This window comes from Microtus ochrogaster, chromosome 24 (genome assembly GCF_000317375.1).
Source record: "Microtus ochrogaster isolate Prairie Vole_2 chromosome 24, MicOch1.0, whole genome shotgun sequence".
In the NCBI taxonomy this organism is placed as follows: Eukaryota; Metazoa; Chordata; class Mammalia; order Rodentia; family Cricetidae; genus Microtus; species Microtus ochrogaster.
Window position 1 is genome coordinate 31107579 of NC_022024.1, and position 20734 is coordinate 31128312.

The following is a 20734-nucleotide window of genomic DNA, read 5'->3' on the forward strand; positions in this document are numbered from 1 at the left end:
GCTGGCAGGCTTACTGAAGGGGGTGGGTGTGGATATCAGATTTCTAACTGCTGGTGTAGTGAGAAGCGGTCACAGGTTAGGCAAAGTTTCTCAGAGGAAGCGAGCTGATGGCGTCTGAACCGAACTTTAAATAATGGTAGCACTGTGGAGTGGGAGGTTCGCTGATCTGTGGAGCACCGAGCTGGTTCCGGATCTGAGACTACCCCGGGTGTTGGCCATGGCTTTATAGAAGCCCTTGCAGAAGGCAAGTAGGACATTTGCTGAGGGAAAGTAGTGAGGTGAATAACGTGCCCATGGGAATAACTGGAGAAATAAGTCTAGAGAAACGTTCATTCTTTCCCCCTTGGTTAAGCTCTTGGCTCTCCTTGATTTGTTAATTTGTTAACTTTCTGTCCGCAGAAACTCAGATCGCCGTCAGTGGGCAAATTTCATTATATCACTTCCTTAGACACTATGATTAATATTCATTACTCTCTGTCTGAGGAAAAACTCTACCCTCCCTAGACAGGACGAGAGAAAAAAAGGGAGAAGACACTGGAAACGCCGATGGGTGTAGGTGCCCCCGTTCCAGTTCACCTGCTCCAATCTTGCCTCGCTTCCTCTTTTCCCAGCTGGCAGACCCCGCTTCAACTTTCTCTCCTTCAATTCCTCTGGTAAATTGCCTCCAGAATTAAGCAGAATAGAGGATTCTAGTCATAGGCATTCCCCAGTGCCTACAAAACACATTCAAATTCCTTAGCCCTGAAGAAATGAAAGAAATCCACGCTTCCTGCTTTATCTCTGGCTACGGGCCACACACCTTTCAATTATTTTAAGCACCTTGCATTTTCTTCTATTCCGATGATTTTGGAAATTGTGGTAAATACACGTAAAACTTACCAACTTAGATATTTTAACCGTACAGTTCCGAGGCATTAAGAACATTTGCGCTGTTGTGCCGATCCCCCTGGCTTTTAAAATGCCTAATTATTTCCCAAATGCTTCCAGAAAGTGATTGCCTAGGTAACACCTGTAATGACACGGTTCCTTCTGGCCTCCTGACGTGCCTTTTCCTTCCCTCACCAATTAAAATCCGACTACCTTGAAAGGCTGGTACTTACACCCTACCACTTCCTTCAAGCTCCTCTCAAACCTTTTCTGGAAACATAAGGTCAACTCCGTTGCTAGGTTACACAGCTTCCAGTAAAAAATGATACCCGGTTGACAGATCACATGGAGACTGGAAAAACTACTGATCAACTGCAAATACACGATGGGATGGGACACTTGGACCTCTGCATATGACGCCTTCTGTTATCAGGCATCATTAGAGTCCCTTGTAGTGACTCCAGACGCTCCGTCTTGACATTTCTACAAGAGATAAAACGTCTAGTGGAGCATGAGGCTCTTCTGCCCCAATATTCTTATCAGTGTATATTCGTTGCATATAGTGTTGGCTTTTATATAGACACATTCTTTAAGTATATCCTGGATTTTGACCATACCCATCTCTCTGCTTAGCCCCCTTCCCACTGTTCCTCTGATAGTCTCTTCTCTTCCCTTCTTTCTGTTTTCATGTCACTCATGTGTATGTGTGGATATAAAGAATTCTAGGACCCCAAAATGAAAGAAAAGATGCCATATCTTATTTGGCTTAATGTGACGATTTCAGCTGTATATATACTCTAGATAATGACACAATTTTACTCTTTTTTTGTGAACCTCTATCATATGTATAGATACACACATATTATATATATATATACACACACAAAAAAAAACACTAAAAATATTGATTCACACCAGGTGGTGGTGGTACACGTCTTTAATCCCAGCACTTGGGAGGTAGAGACAGGTGAATCTCTGTGACTTTGAGGCCAGCGTGGTCTACAAAGCGAGTTCCTTGATAGCCCTGACTGTTACACAGAGAAACCCAGTCTCAAAAAACCAAAACCAACCAACTAAACAAACAAATAAATAAAATCGATTCACATGTTAACGGATACCTAGGCTGACCCCATAGCTGCAGTACACGGGTTTCTGTGTAGTATACTAACTTAGAGCTCTCCGGACACACACCTATCTGTGTCTACCTAGGTGACGAAAGTTCTGTTTGGAGTTTTAGAAGGAACCTTTGGAGCAATAAAAGGGCTAATTCACATCCCTACCAACAGTACATAAATATTTTCTTTCCCTATATCTTCTCAAGCATTGGTTGTTGCTTATTTTCTTAATGCTAGCCACCCAGAGAGGGAAGAGATGAAATCTTGAGCTAGTCTGACTATGAGTTTCCTTGATGACTGTCTTAATTAGGATTGGTTTTCCTAATTGAGGTTCCCTCCTCTCACATGACTAGCCTGTGACAAGTGGCCATAAAACCATCCAGCACAACAACTAAGGATGCTGGACATTTTCAACATACTTGCTGGCATCTCTAATTCATCTCTTGAGAGCTACCTCTCCATTTCATTAACCTATCTATTGATTGGGTTGTTTGGTCTTGGGGACATTCGATTTTTTTTAGTTCTTTATATATTCCAGATATTAATTCTGTTAGACTTATGGCTAACGTAAGAACTTCTCCTATTCATGAAGCTTTTCTGTGAAGGATATTACTGTATTCACTCAACAAGAATCGCATCTTCCTTGGCCTCTGCTGTAACGGTACGTGAGTTAGGACTCACACAGCAGAGGTATTCTGAATCCGTTCTGTTGTTCCACAGTGTTTCCAATATTACATTCCTGTAGGTCAGTTTAAACCCAAGTGAAGCTTCTGTCAGTCTTTTGTGTCTGATGAAAGTGGGGACTAAGACCATTCTTACAGGCTGCAGTAGCATGTAGAAACACTGTATGCTCATGTAAATACTGTTCCATATTTGACTGTAAGTCACTGGGAATCATTCAAAGGTAATCCCGGTAAAGCATCCCTTACCTTTGTTTTGGTTTTTTATTTATTTATTTATTATGTATACAATGTTCTGTCTGTGTGTATGTCTGCAGGCCAGAAGAGGGCACCAGACCTCATTATAGATGGTTGTGAGCCACCATGTGGTTGCTGGGAATTGAACTCAGGACCTTTGGAAGAGCAGGCAAGCTCTTAACCACTGAGCCATCTCTCCAGCCCCCATCCCTTACCTTTGGAAGGAGCTGGATCGCCTGTAGGATTCTCTGTCTGTGTCCAGAATTAAGGATACCAATTTCCAACAAATCCTGATCTTCCATAACATTGCTTCCCTGGAATCAAACCAGAAATGTTCCATGATGAATTCAGCATTTATACCATGTGAAATAGTATCTTTACATAAAGCAAAAACAACAAGTACTCCGAATTGTATAAATAAGAATAGCATCCTCCTCCTCCTCCTCCTCGGAGTGTGAGGGAGGTGGTCACCTGTGAGGCTGATTTGAAGGCTGTGGGAACCGACCTTCCCTCACACACAGCTCTCATGACTTACTGTTCATGGCTAAAATTTCCTGCACTGAAGAGTCATTCCTGCGACTTCGCACTCTGTTTCTGTAAAAGTGCATGTGCTTCCAGGAAGGGTTGCCATTCAGGGTTATCAGTGACTTACAGAAGGATGTGAATGAACCAATCTATCTTTTAAAGCTTATCTGAAAATAGATTTTGTGAGGAGGGCTGATGGAAAAATTGACATGTGCCATGACAGGTTAAAAGTAGAAATAATTCGTTTTAAAATATCGAATGTCAGATTCTTAAAATATGGGGATGGAACCATGTAATGCGATGCAAATATCGGTTAACAACTGCCGTTATTCCTTCCACTTGGATCCTGCAAATAGGGACCACGTGATGCTTGCTTGGGAACCCTGAGAGCACTGGGGGGCACAGTTATGGAGAAGATGATATAGCATCAAATGTCTGAAGTATGCTTAGGACCCAAAACAAGGACAAAGAGGAAACCACAGGCAATAACCCAGAGGAAGACAGAAGACCCAACCGAACGGACATGTATACGGGGGATAAAATGAAGAGAAAAATTAAAAAAAAATGTAAGGATGGAAAAGTAAGCCCAGGCTAGACTAAACAGACATTGTGTGGCATAGTGATAGTTTGTATACATTTCGGCTGTCCTTGGAAAGCAGGCTTAGAAAAGAATTTATAGACGAAACTGTCAATTTAGAAAGATCATTTTGACTTTTATGGCTGGGCCTCAGTTTCCTTCCCTATAAGATGAAAAGGCCGGGGGGCCATGCATTCACCAAGGGCTAGTCTACACTTAAAAGTCTCAGATCGCGACTGATTATTTGAAGCCCCTGACCAATATTTCAAACAGAAAACCAGAGATTGCTCATTTTGTCCCTAAACTCTATTCTTTAAATCGAAGAGTTTCACATTGTAGTTGGAATAAGGCAGCCACTTGTTCTCACTCACTTTTGGGAGCCGGAAAGCAGGAAAGAGGTTGTAAGACCATGAGGAATGGCTGTGGGAGTGGGATATTGCTAGATGGAGGAATTCATGAAATGCTGCATCACACAGTAGAAGAGCTATCTCATGTAACAGTTTAATAAATTCCAAAATTATTAGAGGAATTCGATGTTTTCCAACACATAAGAAGATTTAAGAAGATGTGATGTTAATCGGCATATTTGACTATTACCTATTATACACATGTATCACACGACCACAGTGGGGTTCTCAAGCGAGCACAGGAATTACATTCCATTCAAACGAGAATAAAAGATCAAAGACTTGAGGAATGGATGGGAAGTCCAAGAATCTGTATTTCTGTTTTTTTTTTTAAATTTTTCTGGACAAACCAAGCTCCATTCTATTCATGTGTAACACAAGATACTTGTGAAAGAAGTGACAGAATGCTTGGTCATGGAGGAAAACGGGTATTAACAGATGCTCAAAGCAAAGGAAGTGAGCTAGAAAGGGCTACAAAGGGCAGTCCTGGGGTCCTGAAAACCATTGGGAGGATTGTTTTCACGTGACAGGGGCGTGGATTTAGGTAACAGCTATGGAAAGCAGAAAACCATTGAACCCATCAAGCAGTTTTAGTTGGAGATTGAACCTGTGGGAGGAAGAGCAATGCGGAGTGGGGCCGGAGATGGATCTAGCTGCCCTTTCTGAGATAAGAAAAGAGAGAGGGCGGGGTCTAGATTGGTACAGCGTGAGGTTAATGCCCTTCCTTCTAAGTGCCAGAATGGATGGATGTAAGCAGTTTAATATCAGACCGCGTTATAAATGGCCAATTGGCTGTTGTTAGGAGATTAAAGCCCCGAGACTGGCACCACAGTTAGAGATCTAAGACAGGCATTCACTGAACGGACGTACTCCACCTACTCAGAGCGTCGTGCCTCTGCTTCAGCTACGCCAGCCGTCTCGGAGGAGGCGGAATGATCCCGGTATCTACCAGCATGGTAATGAAAAGCCCAATGAAAAACAAATAGAGGTGGACTTGGCACAGTGCCCCAGGGAGCCCGGCTCTCAAGAAATCACTCACCCCACACCGTCGAGCTAAAAATATAAACGACTTCATTTTGAGAAATCGTTATTACTTCCAGAAACAGACACATGCAGCCTGAGTGGACTACGTGGTGCCTGATCTGACTTCTAATCTTCGAGGGTTTCCCGAATCACTTACTGATCCTACGACAGCAACCACAAGACTGGCCATTTGTGGGCTAGACCACTGTCAGGTTCCCCATGTACTGAATTAACAGTTCGTGCGGTCAACTCACGCGAAATATGGGGCCTGTTTTTGTTTTTTTGTTTTTTGTTTTGTATATCAGCAAACATATCGTCAAGATTTGATGGTTTGTAGGACCGATTGTCTACAGCTAATCCTAAAAATTTGACAGCAGTATTTGAATACATTGATGGATTCAACAGCTAAGTCCTGGAAGATCACCGCCTTTTCTTTACACCGTCCGCACACTGTCTTTTCTATTTGTAATAAGGGAGGTTTACTGTGCAAAAGTCTGACATTTTTTAAATGCGCACTAAATGCACAAAAACCTTGTCTGTTTGGTTCAGATTTTCTAGCATACAGGATACTAACAAAGCACTTTTGAAAAAAAAATGAGGGGAAGTATAATACAAAATATAAAGATGTGCCTTCTGAATTTGGAGATATAAAGGGATTCAATTCATTGTCCCTAATGAGGCGTGCTATTAGCATTTTTCATTTTGCTAATTATTCTTATTTGTTCACTATATGATGTATTCAAAAAACACCACACTGTATGTGGCAAATATATATAATTATTTTGTGTCATGAGAAAGGCAATAAAAAGTGAATGTTCTATTTTTCCTGTTTCTCTAATACAAAACATAACCCCAAATATGCTGGTATATCTCTTTAGCCTGTCTTTTGCTTAAAATGTAAGATGGCTTGGACCTAGGTTTGGGCCATGGTTGGGAAAACTATGTTAAATCTCATATTTTTAAGGCTTCTTTGTCTTACCTGTGAAATGAAGCAGGCTACTCAATATGCATTCAGTTAAAATGCTATTATTTTGGCTATGTTTAACTTTTGATTAGTATGATTATATATAAATATAGAGTGTATATTTTGCAATGAAATTTTTGCTTTTTGGAATTTGTAACTTAAAGTTAGCTCTAAGAAACTATTTCAGAGAAATTTGTGAATATGGCTTTTTTTGGACAAAGCAATCTGAGCAATATAAATTTATAACATTTCTTATTAAAGGAAATAATAGAATACCTTCTCTGTAGCATTATGGATTCTTATGGCTTTCCAGAGAAAAATATGATTTTACAATTCTTATGATTTCCTTTGGCATTTGGGTGACAGTTACACTATCAAGACCATAGACATTCAGATTCACGCCTTAGGAGCTAGCATCTACTCTCGCTCTGTTGCCTGCTTTTGTAGATGCAGAGGGTTTCAGCTTCACACACCGCTTGCCCCTAACAAAAGCCAACGACAGTCCTCAGCCCTTCACCCTGTTGCTCGATCACTGGTTTGGGGAGCACCGCTCCATGGTGGTCCTCTGCTTTACCACCTACCCCATGTGTTCCACCTCCTCCCCTTCCCATTATATCACTCTCTACTTGGCCCATTTGTTCATCTGACCTCCATAGTAAGCTCCCATCCTCCAAGAGCTCCATAGACGTCTCTGCCAAAGACTGACCCCCACTTCCAGTTGCCGAGATCCAGTCCTGAATCCAAGTACTTGCCAGCTCATAGGCTGGTGGTCAAGGTATTGGATAATACTGATTTCCAGTCTGTCTGTCACTGTGGTGGGTTCTATGAGTCAGTGTTTCTCTGCACTGATAGATGGTGAAGCCTTAGTCAAATCACATAGATGGAACAAATGGAGGCCAAGAATAAAACATGCTCATCATTCCTGGGATGCAATTATTTATGCACCGTTTGGTCATAGTTCGTGGATATTAAATGTAGCATCTCTAGCAAATTCTCTCCTAATATTTTAGTGTTCAAAATGAATTATGAACTCACTACGCTTTCGGCGGCATTTATTTATTATGGCATTAGAAATCCATGCCATGGGAGGATGGACACAGTTGAAAAGTTATTGCTTAGCACCCTGCAGGGCACACTGCACAGGTGTTTGCGGAGGACTAGCCACAGAGAGAGCGGTTTTGTTAGCCACTGACTAAACTGCTTACTAGCATGATCAGAGGCCCGAGGTGCTGTTTTTTTCCAGCTGCTGCTCTTTTACTGACAAGAACTGACAGATCTGGGGGGCCCTTTATTACATTCTTAAATCACAGAATGAAGAGAAATCACCTAATATCTTATGCGCTAATAGCTGAAGCTGAAGTTTCTCTGACCGTGGGGAGATGGCTGTGTACGGCAAGTTTTCAGTCTGGATAGACCACTGAGATGACCAAATAGAAATAGGACGTTGCGTTTCCTACTTAATGGCCAGTTAGAGACAAAACAGCTGTTTTTATTGAAATCGTATCTCAGAAATGCCCATACCGGTGGCTCCGGCTCTCAGAACAGCTTGAGGAGTTCATGCGGCTTCATAACTTTCATACAATATTGAATTCATTTACAATCTCTGACTTCATACCCCATATTAAATCAATTGCTAGGGAAGCATGCCTGAGATCTTGGGAAGCTGCTCTGTCCCTAATACGTGCTTGAGCTGGAAAACGGTTTTGCCCTTTATCTTCATTCAGGTCCAAACTGAAGGCATCAAGAGATATTATTGGGGGGAGAATTGTTTTTGCTTTATACTGAGCTCAATTAGATTGTTCTTGGAATTCGTGTGACCTTATCTTTAAACAGGATACTTGAAACAGGGTGCATACATAGTGAAACGACCTCAAGCTCTCACAAATGTGCACATGGAAAATAATATTTCATTCTTTGTATAATATTTTCTACAGAATAAAGCGGTACATAATTTTCTTAGAATAAAACGCACATCTTAGCTTCTTACACTCAAGCTTTGGGTCAATTTGGTGTCAGTTTATAAGGAAATGCAATGCACATCTTTTCTGAATGATGAAGATACTAGTTATTGCAATAAGTAACAGGTTTATAATTTTTCTATGAAGCACAAGAATAAAGCTACATTTAGCTCATCATTCAGATGTACAGTTAGTACAAATGGTCATATAATAGCTGCTGAGTGTGCTCCAATTCCATTTATTATTATGATGATGATAATGATGATGATGATCAAGCTTTGTGTATGTGGGGGTGTGTGTGTTGTATAAGTCTGAATGTGGGCTCACGTGTGTCATGACACACATATGGGGACGGTGTTCTTCCACTGTTGTTCTGGAGATGATGCTCAGGCTGCCAGACTTGTGCAACGAGGGCTTTCACCTGCTGCAGCATCTTGCAGCCCATATGCTCCACGCTTAATTCCCCATCTCATACGATGGATCGGCATCCAAAGAGGATCTTGTAGTCCTTTTGTAGCCTCTCTGTCTTAGCCCTCCATCACATAGTCTCTTGATTGCAACAGCATTTCCTACACATGCTTGATACTTTTAGTTTATGAACAATTTTCTGGAATTTAAAGTCACATGGACTTTTGTTGAAGCTGCAATTAGGATTTTATTTTCCAGATTATCATACATTAAAGATAATATCTACAATACAATTTCATGCAGACATTATCTGTAAGCCACAAGATAAAGTAGAAAATACAGTGATCCATCAAACTACATTAGTCTGGAAGAATTCCACAGGTTCTCATTCTCTGTGGAAACAAAAGAAGAACTTCTTTTCCAAAGCAATAAATCCTTAGACCCAAATTCTAAAGTCAAGATACCTTTAAAATATATGTTGGTTTAACTTAGCAGCCCATACAACGAAATGTCTCTCTGTACTTAGCTCCTTCACAGCCAAAAATTCAAAGAAAACAAAATAATATACATAATCCAGTCTCTCTGTGTATATTCCATCTTTACGTGGCTTATTTTTCTTACTCTATTACTGTTTCTACAAGTTTAATATTTATTTTATTATCTTTACTCCTTTAATCTATGACTGTCTGTACTATTTTATATTACATTTACTGTCTCTTTACTCATTTTCTTCTCTCTCCCAAGCCTATGTACATTTGTTAAACACACTGTGACCCATTGAGAGGTCCTTTTCATCTGAATCTGTTTTTATTGTGTAGCTGTAATTATTTTCTGACCAGAAGGGCCCCCTTCTTTTTAATGCTAAAAGGGTGTGGTAGGGCCAACACAACCCTGCCTGCTTGCTCTTCCCAGTCCAACATGGAGGAGACATGTTTGCTGCCTCTGAGAGCCATGTACATTGCCCCAGTTTTAGGCACACAGTGGGTCTATGTTGCTATTAAGAAAGTTGTAGCACTCTGCTCATAGACCCCATTTAAATGTTCCATAGCCAGATCCCATGAAAATTCACCATGAACACCCTGCCCCCCCCCCAAATTACTTCACCAACCAAAAGCAGGAAGCAGTTTGGAGAGAACTATGCCTAAATTCTCAAATATTGTTTATAAATGTTTGTTTACATTTAAAGGGGGATATGCTATAAGGATTTGTATTGGTATGGATCTTGGCTTATTGATACAAATTTTAGGTCAATTTGTTGTATATGTATTTCTGCTCTTGATTAAGTATTGTGTTTGTGCAGCTCATTAAAAATGTAATGTATAATTAAGAAACATAGGTTAATAGAAAGTCATTTATAAGAGTCAAGATTGTAATCATGTTAGGTTGAGATATATTTCAATTAGATAGGTATTCTTCAAATCTTTCAAAGACTACAGAATATGACATTTAAAATGTTTTAAGAACTTAGGACTTTTCATGACAATGAAACTCCTCTGCTCCTGGCAACACCAATCTACTTCAAGAGGATGATGGGCTCCTCATGGAGTTGGTTAGCCATTTGGACAAGAAACTGCTCTTGCCTGGACTGCTTAACGTTATGCTGTATGAACTGGACATGCAGGACCCACAGAAAAATGACTGCTGAAGCTGCCTAAAGAAGGTGAGACAGTCCTTTGGGGTTCCTGCTTCATAGAAGTGTCTGCCAGACATTCTGCAGGATACAGAAGAAAGTGACTGATAAACTGCCAATATATGTAGAACTGTCTTTGAAAAATCCTGCTTCATGGGAAAGTTTTCTGGATACTATGGGCCTTTGGGCTGAAGATGGATGCCCAGTGTTATAGAAGAACTTTGGGTGACCGTCCAGGCAGTGAGATGTCTCTGTCAATTCTAGAGTTTTATAAGTTGCTTACAATGCACTTCCTGTTTACTTAGGTAATATTATATCCTTCTGAAGTTTTTAATAGAATTGAAGAATAGATAGTTATAGTTTTCCTTAGTAATGATAAAAGACAAAGTAGATATAAATATTATAACTGTAATTCTTGCTTGCTACCTCTTTTGTTAAATGTAATTTTACTATGTTGAAGTTAAAACCTTCCTTTTTATTTAAACAGAAAAGGGGAAATGGTGTGGGAAGTTCTTCTGTCTATGTGTTGCTTTTATTGGTTAATGAATACAGAGGCTGCTTTTGGCCAATGGCTTAACAGAGTGTAACCAGGCTGGAGAAGATAGAGAAAGAGAGAGAGGAGGTAGAGTCAGAAAGAAGCCTTGTAGCTGCCACCAGGGACACATGCCTGCACTGGAGCCTGCCAAAACTTTGCTGGTAGGCTACGACCTCTTGGTGATATAGAGGTTAACAGAAATAGGTTAATAAAGATATAAGAGCTAGCTAGAAATATGCGTAAGCCACTGGTCAAACAGTATTACAAATAAAATAGTTTCTGAGTGATTATTTCGTGGTCTGGACATCTGTGAATGAACACAGCTTCCACCAACAATACAGTATTAGTAGAAAATAAACATATATAGACAAAATGTAATCATAACTCTTCCCACATGTCTATTATCAATTCAGCATCACAGTGAATATTTCTGGGTCCATCTCTTTGTTTCTTGCTTAGATATAAACCACTATTCAATAAGTTAGAGACATTCCTACATTCAGGTTATATATTCTAATAAAATAAATTAATCTTAGATTTATTTTTTAAGTTGATATTTGACAGCTAATTTGGTCACAATGAAATTGTTGTCACCATTTTTTAAAGATTTATTTATTTTTATTTAGTGTATAGGAGTGTACCATGTATACTCGGTGCAGTGCTTGAGGAGGCCAGGAGAGAATTGGAGTTAGCATGTGGGTTCCGGAAAACTGATCCAGGTCCTCTGCAGGACTAGCAAGTGCTATGAACCACAGAACCATCTCTCTAGTTGCCCCCTTTTCTGTTACCATTTTTTAAACTCCTATTTTTGAGGCCTCTTTCCCTTTTGAAGTATCTATTCTCAAGCACTGGAAAAGGAGAAGAAATTTGAGTAGAAAGATATTTACTTATTTGAGTGTTGAGTAGGATTTGGCCAAACTATCAGTTGTATCTACGATTAGTTTGAGATACGTGTTTAAATAGATATTAGCATTACATGTATCTATAAAGTGCTGCAAAGGCATTTGTATAGTGATTCATATACTTCTTTGGCCAAAATTCTAATAGTTACCAGAGAGAGAATCTAGTCTTGAAGGAGGCGGGTTCACAGCTTCTTGAGGTAAGAAGAAAAGTTGATGTGGACAAAATTTACTGGAGTGTTCATACTGTCCCCCAGGTACATACATAGACACAGACAGACAGACAGGACAGACAAACTGCACTGGCAGTGTCCTCCACACCCATTTCCATCCTGGTGCAGACTCACCTGCAGGAAAGGGCCATTTAATGTATTTAACAGTCCTCTACCTCTTTGAAGATGATGTAAATCTGGCAACACTTCCAAAGATAGCTTCAAAGATGCTTATCTATCTATCTATCTATCTATCTATCTATCTATCTATCTATCTATCTATCTATCTATCCATCCACCCACCTACCTACCTATCATCTACCTACCCACCCACCTACCTACCTACCTACCTATCTATCTATCTATCTATCTATCTATCTATCTATCTATCTATCTATCTATCTATCTATCTAATCTATCTATCCATCCATCTATCCACCCACCCACCTACCTACCTACCTACCTACCTACCTACCTACCTACCTACCTATCATCTACCTACCCACCTACCTATCTATATATCTATCATCTATCTATTTACTGAATGTGTTCTAAATTCCTTCAGCATTTACACAGTGGCAGCTGAGGCAAACAACACTCTGTACTGAATTCTTTCTACATGCTAGGGAGGCACCATTCAAAGTGCCTTTTGTATGTGACTGTATTTCATTCTTCCTGCAACTCCATTTAACTTGGAGCTGAGGACTATTTTTCACAAATGACCACAGAGAGTCGCCCTCTGAGGGTAACAGGCACCGAGTCCCTCTCCTTCATGACCTCAGAGCACCTCCAGCGTGGCTAATGCAGGCCAGGGGAGATTCAGTTTAACAAAACAAACAAACAAACAAATAAATAAAAAATGGTTTGGCTTAAGTCATTTGAATTTTTCTATTTTAAAAGCATATGAAATTACATAACAGCAGGTGCCCCAGTGTGTTTTATGTCTGGTTTTGTGGCATTTAAGCATCAATGATTGTCTCTCTGTAGAAGATCATTTAGAAAACTGCCTGACCCATCCCACCCCTTGCTCAGGTCCTTTCTGTTCACTGAATCATGGAATCAGGGCTTCCAGGGACCCGTGGGCTTTTCTAGTTTAAGTGTTCCCTAACTAAGCATGACACTTTAACTTTTCTGTTGCAGCATGGTGTCTAGCTGGTTTCCCACCATTCCCAGAGGAGCAGCTGGCTATTAGATTCTTTTCATGGTCTTTGCCAGCGGTTAAGTCTGACTGTGGGGTACCGTTGGGGTTGGAGGGGACACCTTGGTTCTACTTTTTCTGCTCTCATTGCAAAGCGGGCTGATTGTTAAAGGCGAGTCATTAGAAGAACAAGCCAAGAGCAGAGACGAAAGGAAAACAGTTCGCAGCTGCCCCGTGTCCTTTCCCAATCACAAGCTGTGAAGTTAGTTTTTTTTTCCCCTTGAGTAGGCTGTACATGATTTTGGCAATGCTGAGTTTTGTTCTTCTGTTTAATATGTGGAACATTCATTTCCTAAAGCCTCTTGAGAGAAAACAGAGCAGCACCTGGCTTAGCATGGACACTCTGCTCTTGCTCGAGGGGGAACACGATTCCTTGATATTTCCAGTGGGCTCCTCTTACACACGCCTCTGGCTGGGGGTGTGAGGGAATACTAAATGCCAATGATTACGTGTCCATGGTCTCCAGTACACTGCCCACTTGATTTGTAAATATTATAAAAAAATCTTATAAAAAAAGTTAGGTGGCATTGTTCTCATTTTAGAGATGAATCATTTTAGTCTTGGGAATGTGAAATCATTTCAAGTTTACATACTCAGCATCTGAGGAATCCGAGATCAGTGTTTTATTCTATTGGACTTCAAGATAGTGCTCCATCTGCTCCAGAGAGAGAATCAAGTAGGAACGGGTGTTTTCTCCAGTTAATGCCCAGATTCGATTTCCAGGACCATGGATATTCTCTAAAACATTTTTATTTCTAATAAATTATATACCATCTGAAAGGTCAAGTGGTTAGTTTTCCTTTCAGATTATTAAATCCACACCCAAGTCTCTTAGTAAATGTAACTGAGGGCTGTGGCTAGAGCACCACACAACTTGTCCCAATCTGACCTGGGTCCACACAGGGAGGAGGGAAGCATCAGTTTGGTGGCAGGTTGGTGTGATCCAGCTCTCCTTGCAGATCCTTGTCAGATGGATGTCTAACTGGTCAGTCAACTGAGGAGAAGGTCTCAGATCAGAGGCATGCTTGGAAACTCCTTTAGATCTTTTAAAGCCAGAATGAAGAAGGAGGATGTCTAGGAATGAATTAAGGTGGAGGGTGTCTGGGAACAAGTGGATGGTTTTTGTGTCCCTTGCTACTACGGTAAGGATGCAGGGGAAAGGGAGTGAGTTGGGGACTCTGAGAAAGGTGATCTAAGCTGAAGAAAGTGAGACCACGAAGGCAGACAAAGTCTTGAGAATCTAGTCAAAACAGCAACTTAATCATAATCCACAGAAATAACCATCTACAAGGAACAGACATGTCTAGGTTCAAAGGGGACTGGGTTTCCTGACACTGAGAAGTATGTTCAGATACATTTTAGTTAAAGAAACTCAAGAAGAAAGGAGTAAGAAGGATAAGAGAGGGAGGGAAGAGGAAAGGAGAGGAAGTATTTGTTCTGAAATGTAAAGGCAGTATTGAGCGAAATAAGGTTGCCGGGAAGAATACATTCGCTGACATTTAAGGTGGCACCATGCTTTCACCTGCTTCACTGGGTGGCTTTAGACACAAAGTCACAGAAAGACGGGAATGAGCCAACAGAACCCAGTCCAGATCATTCCTGTAGTCATCATAAACATAAATTTGTTCAACTCGGTTTTTGAGCCCTTCCTCTGTCTCAGGCAAGATCTTCTGACAGAAGTTAAAGTCCAGTGGATAAAACAGGAAAATAATTGAATTAAACCACATGAATTATGATATAGTGGTCTTATATTTACTATGTGCCATTAATCATTTTGCTTTTTTTTAATTGCACACAATAACTTCTAAAATTGCTACCATTAACTTTTTTGAAGAATTAAAAAAAAACACAATGCACAAAGAAGCTGATCATGTGTGCGTGCTCACACAGAAGCTCAAGCTGCTCTAAAGAACTTAATGGAGTGCTGGGATTAAACAAAACTAAACCCAGAAGACCCGTGTGCTGGGAAGACTGGGCAGGAAAGGTTTCGGAGGAATTTAAACGATGAGAAGGACTCAAGAGAGGCACGAGAAGAGCTACTGGAAGGGACATTACTGGCTGAAGTCACAACAGGTACAAAGGCACAGAGGTGGGAACAGAGCCAAAGATGTAGGGACAGACAGAAGCGGCATTTCCTGGCTGAACATGAAACTTTGGAGTAGAAACCAAGGAAAGGCGTGAGTAATCCAGGGACTTGCAGAACCCAATAACTTTCACTTTATTCCAACCACAAGAGGACGAGTTGAAGGCTATCAACTAAGTTGGAATCAGCTCACCTGGTTACGGTGTAATGTATAAATGAAGGACTTTGGTGACATATTGAACTCCACAACCCAAACGGAAACACAGCCTTACAAACATCAACTATCTGAAGGAGGTGAAATCTGACCTTTCAGAGAACAATGTGGATTGATTTCTCCGGGGAGTCAAACTTTCAAAGTAAATATAAACTTTCCCTGGAACCAATGAGAAGAGCCAGATGGTAAAGTAGGTCATAGGTACATCACAGTGGGTCACAGGCCCTGGGCAGAGAATCTATTATTATCATGTTGCTAAATGGATCTAGTATCACACGGCTCTGTTCTCTGTATACTCAGCTTTGTACCTATAGGTTAATGCCACTCTCTGCCTTCATCAGAGAAAGCTTCTTTTGGGAAGTGGATAGAGCTCAATACAGAGGCTCACATCTGGTCAGCCTGCAGAGAAGGGACCGTGAAGGGCTTAGCTCTAAATGGGACATCTATATCACACATACCCCCAGCCCAAGGCTCAGGGATCGTCCTGAAAGAGGAGGCAGAAAGATTGGGAGAGCCAGAGGTTATGGAGGAGGATGATAAACAGCGTTATCTGGACAGGACGGGCCTGTTGCACGTGTGAGCTCGTAGTGGCAATGAATGCCTGCATAGGATGTGCATGAGATCAAGCCGAGCAAAATGATAATGTGGATGGGGGAAGGGATCATAAGACCCCGCCCTAGTTGAAGAGCCATTGGCAGTTGATGGCTGCTGGAGGGAGGAGAGTCAGTTTGCTTCCGGGATTCAGTCCTGGGTAGGTTGCCCATGCTTTAGTGGGTAGCCCCATGTCATGTACATGGTACCAGCTTCAACTAGGGCCAGTGATCGCAATAAAGAACTGCATGATGTTTGGAGGGAGACTGGGTGGGAGGAACATAGTGAGAGGAGGTGGGGAGGAACTAGGGAGAGAATTTGGTCAAAACACATTGCGTATGTGTTCAAGATTCTAAAAAAAAAATAAACCGGAACAGTACTTGATAAAGATTCTAAGTCGATAAACTATAGAGAAAGCTTTAGCAGTACCCAGGCTGGAGACATTCATGCTCCACGGCCCTGGAGGTCTGATTCCTAGGCTGTGACGCACTCTGCTCTTAGGCTGAGTCCCTTTTCATTTGTTACTTGCTGCTTCAAAGTCTGACTCTGCTCAACGTCCGAGCCCCCTTGGAGCTGTGTTTGTACACATGACAGATCTGCCCGCGGAGAAACTTCCAGAAATGCATCTGCATGCCCAGTGTAAAGGAAAAACAAATCATTTGCCAGTTTCTGTGCCCATTAGAAAGTCCTGTGGACTTTGCTCATACAGAGGCATACTTTATGGAGAGACAACAGAGGGGAGCCCACGATCTTCTGACTTCCAGTTATGGATGGTTCCACTGGACGTCTGGAAGCAGAGGAGCCTGGGCTTTGGGAGAAGTAAGGATTCCTGAATACACAAGCTTTCTCCCATTTTCCACATTTGAGCATCTCTGGCCAGTTTTATATGTCAGTGAAAATAATGATAGGAACGGGTCACACGCCGTGTAACAGAAGTCAAGACAGAGGTAATGGGTATTTACCGTTTGTCATATTTTATTGTATACAGACTGGGATTGATGAACCCAAGTGTGACAAAGAAAGGAGGTTAGAAAAAGAAAGTTATCAGAATCAAGTGTGTATGTGTGAGAAAGAGTGTTTGTGTGTATATATTGCAATATATGTAATAACATATATAATATATTAAATGGTGGAATATTTCCGACTTTTCCCTATATTATTACATATATTTAATAATACATTATATAATTGTAAAATATATCATCACATATATTTAATAATACACATTATACATTATTACATACATTACACATATATTATTACATATATTGTATATATGTATATATTATTACATACATTGCATATATGTATATATTATTACATGTATTGCACTGTTTCAACTTATTTTGACCTGAAGAGACTCATAAAGAGACTATTGAAGGATGTTTCACCTCTCAATTTCAGTTTCGGTCAACAATGGCTGGATATGATGTGGCCACGTGTTCAGAAGGTTGGCACTTTCTTGTCTCTGTGAGCACCTTTGAGCTGGCAACTGCAGCATCAGGTACCCAAGGTTGTGAAAAGTCAGAACTCAGTGTGAAGCATAATTTCACATAAGCCTGGTGTTCTGTCAATACAACACATGAACGACAGACTCAAAACCCCACTCGAGATATTAGCACATTACACATACTGGGCTGAAACGCTAAGAGCATTGCGTGGTGTGGCTGTGCCCTGAGCTCTTGAGATGCCGAAGGGCATGCTCAGATCTTTTGTGGTCTAGCACACCTTCAGTGAACAGTAAATGGTGATCATGCTTTTGAAACAGTTGGCTGCTGGAATATTCCTGACTTTTCCCTATACTTATTTTTGGGTTTGGTATTTAAGATATTTTTTTCCCCTGAGATGTCTTTCGGATAAAAAATATTTTTCTTCATGAAAACTTCGTCTTGACTCATCTCACTTTTAAGAGGTGGTGATGGGGAAATGCTCACCCCAGAGTCTTGACCGATGTGTGAGGAGATAAATCCCAGCAGAGCAAGAAAAGTTGAACCATCTGATTGAGCAGTTAGCACAAAAATCAAGCAATGCCATAGACAAGAGAAGCCCTTAGATCTGTCTGCGGACTGGTTAATCACACCTTTGGACTGGAGGTTGAACACAAGAGGAAGGTCCATTCAAGGCACGTCCACCCTTACCACACATCTAGAACATGCAGGACACTCGTATTACTTATTCATTTACTTGTTTGTTTGTTTTACCTTAAAAACCTCCCTATCCTCATATCACTCAGCCTTGATAGAGAAAGAAAAAGAAAGAAGTCCATTCCCATAATAAACATTATTACAGGTTCCCTTGCTTAATTTTCGATTTTTAATTTGATTCTTCTCTTCGACTTTTTTTTTTACCTACACTATATTTTGACCATATTCTTTCTCCTCTCCCAACTCCTCCCAGCTCCACCTCATCCCTCTCCACACCCAACTTCATGTTCTCTCTCTCTCTCTCTCTCTCTCTCTCTCTCTCTGAAGACAAAAACAAAATAAAGAACCAAAGAAGCAGTTTGCAATTGTGGTACCTGCTGGGAAAGACTCATTTTTCTCCCATGGAGAGTAGCTGGGCATATCAACCACACTCTAGGGCAGGCTCCATGGACAAGAGTACTTGGCCAACACCAAACAGACTTGAGGCTAAAGGAAAAGTCCTAACACATTCCAGTGGTATCTAAACTGTCAGGAAATCAACTTCAAATGTCTATTATTTAGAAATGGATACATCACGGTTAGGTTGAAAAAGTGGTAAACAGCCTTAGAATTCTTGCTCGCTTTCTCCTAGGTATCAGATCTCTCGTTTCCAGTACCAGTTGGCAAGCTTCTTGGGAGACAGGGACATGATTCGACACCTTTGCCTCTCCTCAGTTCTTGTTTGCTGAGAGCCAACCAAAACTAATACTTCATTGAGTGTCATGCAAGCAGGGACGGGAAGTACAGGCTCATAGGAGAATGCAGTCTAAGGCTCAATGGGGGACATAAGGGTTCAGTCAAAGCACTGAAAAGTCCCAGCAGCAAACTCCAATACACCGGATGCCTGATGTGTGTGTGTGTGTTTTTTTTTTCTCCACTAATTGAAGGAAAGATAAAGATGCAATTGCCAGGACACCAGAACACCAAAATGTTCTTAAAATTTTTTTTTCCAGCTTTGCAAATTCTCATGATTTGATTTCTATCCAGGACTGTCAGTGGAGACATCTGATAATCTAAAAGTATTCAGAGAATTAGGATCCCATATGGCTCAGAAATATTTCCTATCCGGCAGGAGAAAGAGAACATACTGTGAAAATAATACCAGTATATCCTTCGATGTACGTGTATGGGAGGGCAAATGAATTTAGATCACTTTTCACAGAACAGTGATGATGATCATCAGGAATAATTATCAAAGCCAAAGTACAGAGGCTATGTTAATCATTCCACATTATGGAAAATCAGTATTTCAAAGCAACGGCAGTAATGGGGTTTTGTTTTATCTAACAGAAGCAATATTCCTCAGGAATGGGCACCAAATTAAGAGTCCTGGCTTATTTGAAAAATGAATTATATAAACACGGGAAAGATCACTCAACTCCCTGAGGCCTTAGGCCTCACATTTTTCTCAACTGCACACATACTGAGAACCAGTTGAACCAGATGTTCCTTCCAAACACATCTGGAGATCCCAGTGTGTGAGTCCTCATACAACTCCCCACTTTAAAGAAAAGATGTTTCTTCTTGTTCGGGGCAGGAGAGCCACGTTCTTCAAATAACTGTTGAGTCTGAGAGAGAAAGGGGACTCGGGCTCTGTTAGTAATTGCTGACTGCAAATGGGGATGATTATATGATAACAACCGCTAATCCCCAAGAGTCAACGGCGCTGCCATCATCAGAACAAGTCTATAAAACAGGTGTTGCCCCGCCCCCATTCTAGGGACTTCGGAATCACAGAGATAAGCAACAACTCCGGGGACATCAGCCAAGAAGCGGCAGAGCTCCTGTGGCTGCCAAGGTTGGAGGGAAGCGGGTGTCGGAAACAGGGTCTCCCCCACTCTGCCACCCTGTGGACAGGTGTTAGTCACACGGTATTGTTCCCCTGGCGTCTGAGGGTGCGGGCTTCCCCTACCAGCTTGGTGATCTCCACTCTCCCCCATAATGCCATCCTAGGGCCTGTGGATTCGTAAGACAAAGGATAAAGAGGTGGGATTCACAGTCTCAAGCACAGTTATCCTTCTTATTAGCAGTGAGAGTCTGGGTGAGTGAAGGTTTTCCCCGTCTGTAGAATGGGAATAACAACTCTCCTTCCTTTCGGAGACGTGGTGACATAATCAGTATGAAGTGCCTTTATTCAACATGAAGTAAAATTGCTATAAATAAAGGGTGCCCACAGGAAGTACTTTTTTTTTTTTAAGAACACAGCACTGTAAATCTTCTAGTTTCGTGTTGTTTTTTTTTGCCAGAAATAGCCTCTTCTGAAAGAGGTGGCATGTGTAGTGGGGAAGAAAAATCAGGTTTATTCCTAGCTCTGCCATTTACTTTGCTTTGTGGCCATGGGTGAGTCAGTCAACTGGGTACTTCGCAGGGTTCCAGGCACACAGGGTCTCACACTTGGAGTTTATGGTCCTTGATTACTGTCTTGACC

General features: G+C 41.1%; 1 protein-coding gene across 12 annotated transcripts in view; it reads right to left on the bottom strand.

The window, feature by feature from the left end:
- The window catches only part of Anks1b (ankyrin repeat and sterile alpha motif domain containing 1B), a 760073-nt gene that overhangs the window by 297061 nt on the left and 442278 nt on the right, over positions 1-20734 (bottom strand). For all 12 annotated transcript variants that reach the window (XM_013350332.2, XM_013350331.2, XM_026784589.1 and 9 more), the window contains one exon: positions 3115-3213. In XM_013350332.2, coding sequence (XP_013205786.2) covers positions 3115-3213 — 99 coding nt within the window. The remainder of the gene's footprint in view (positions 1-3114; positions 3214-20734) is intronic.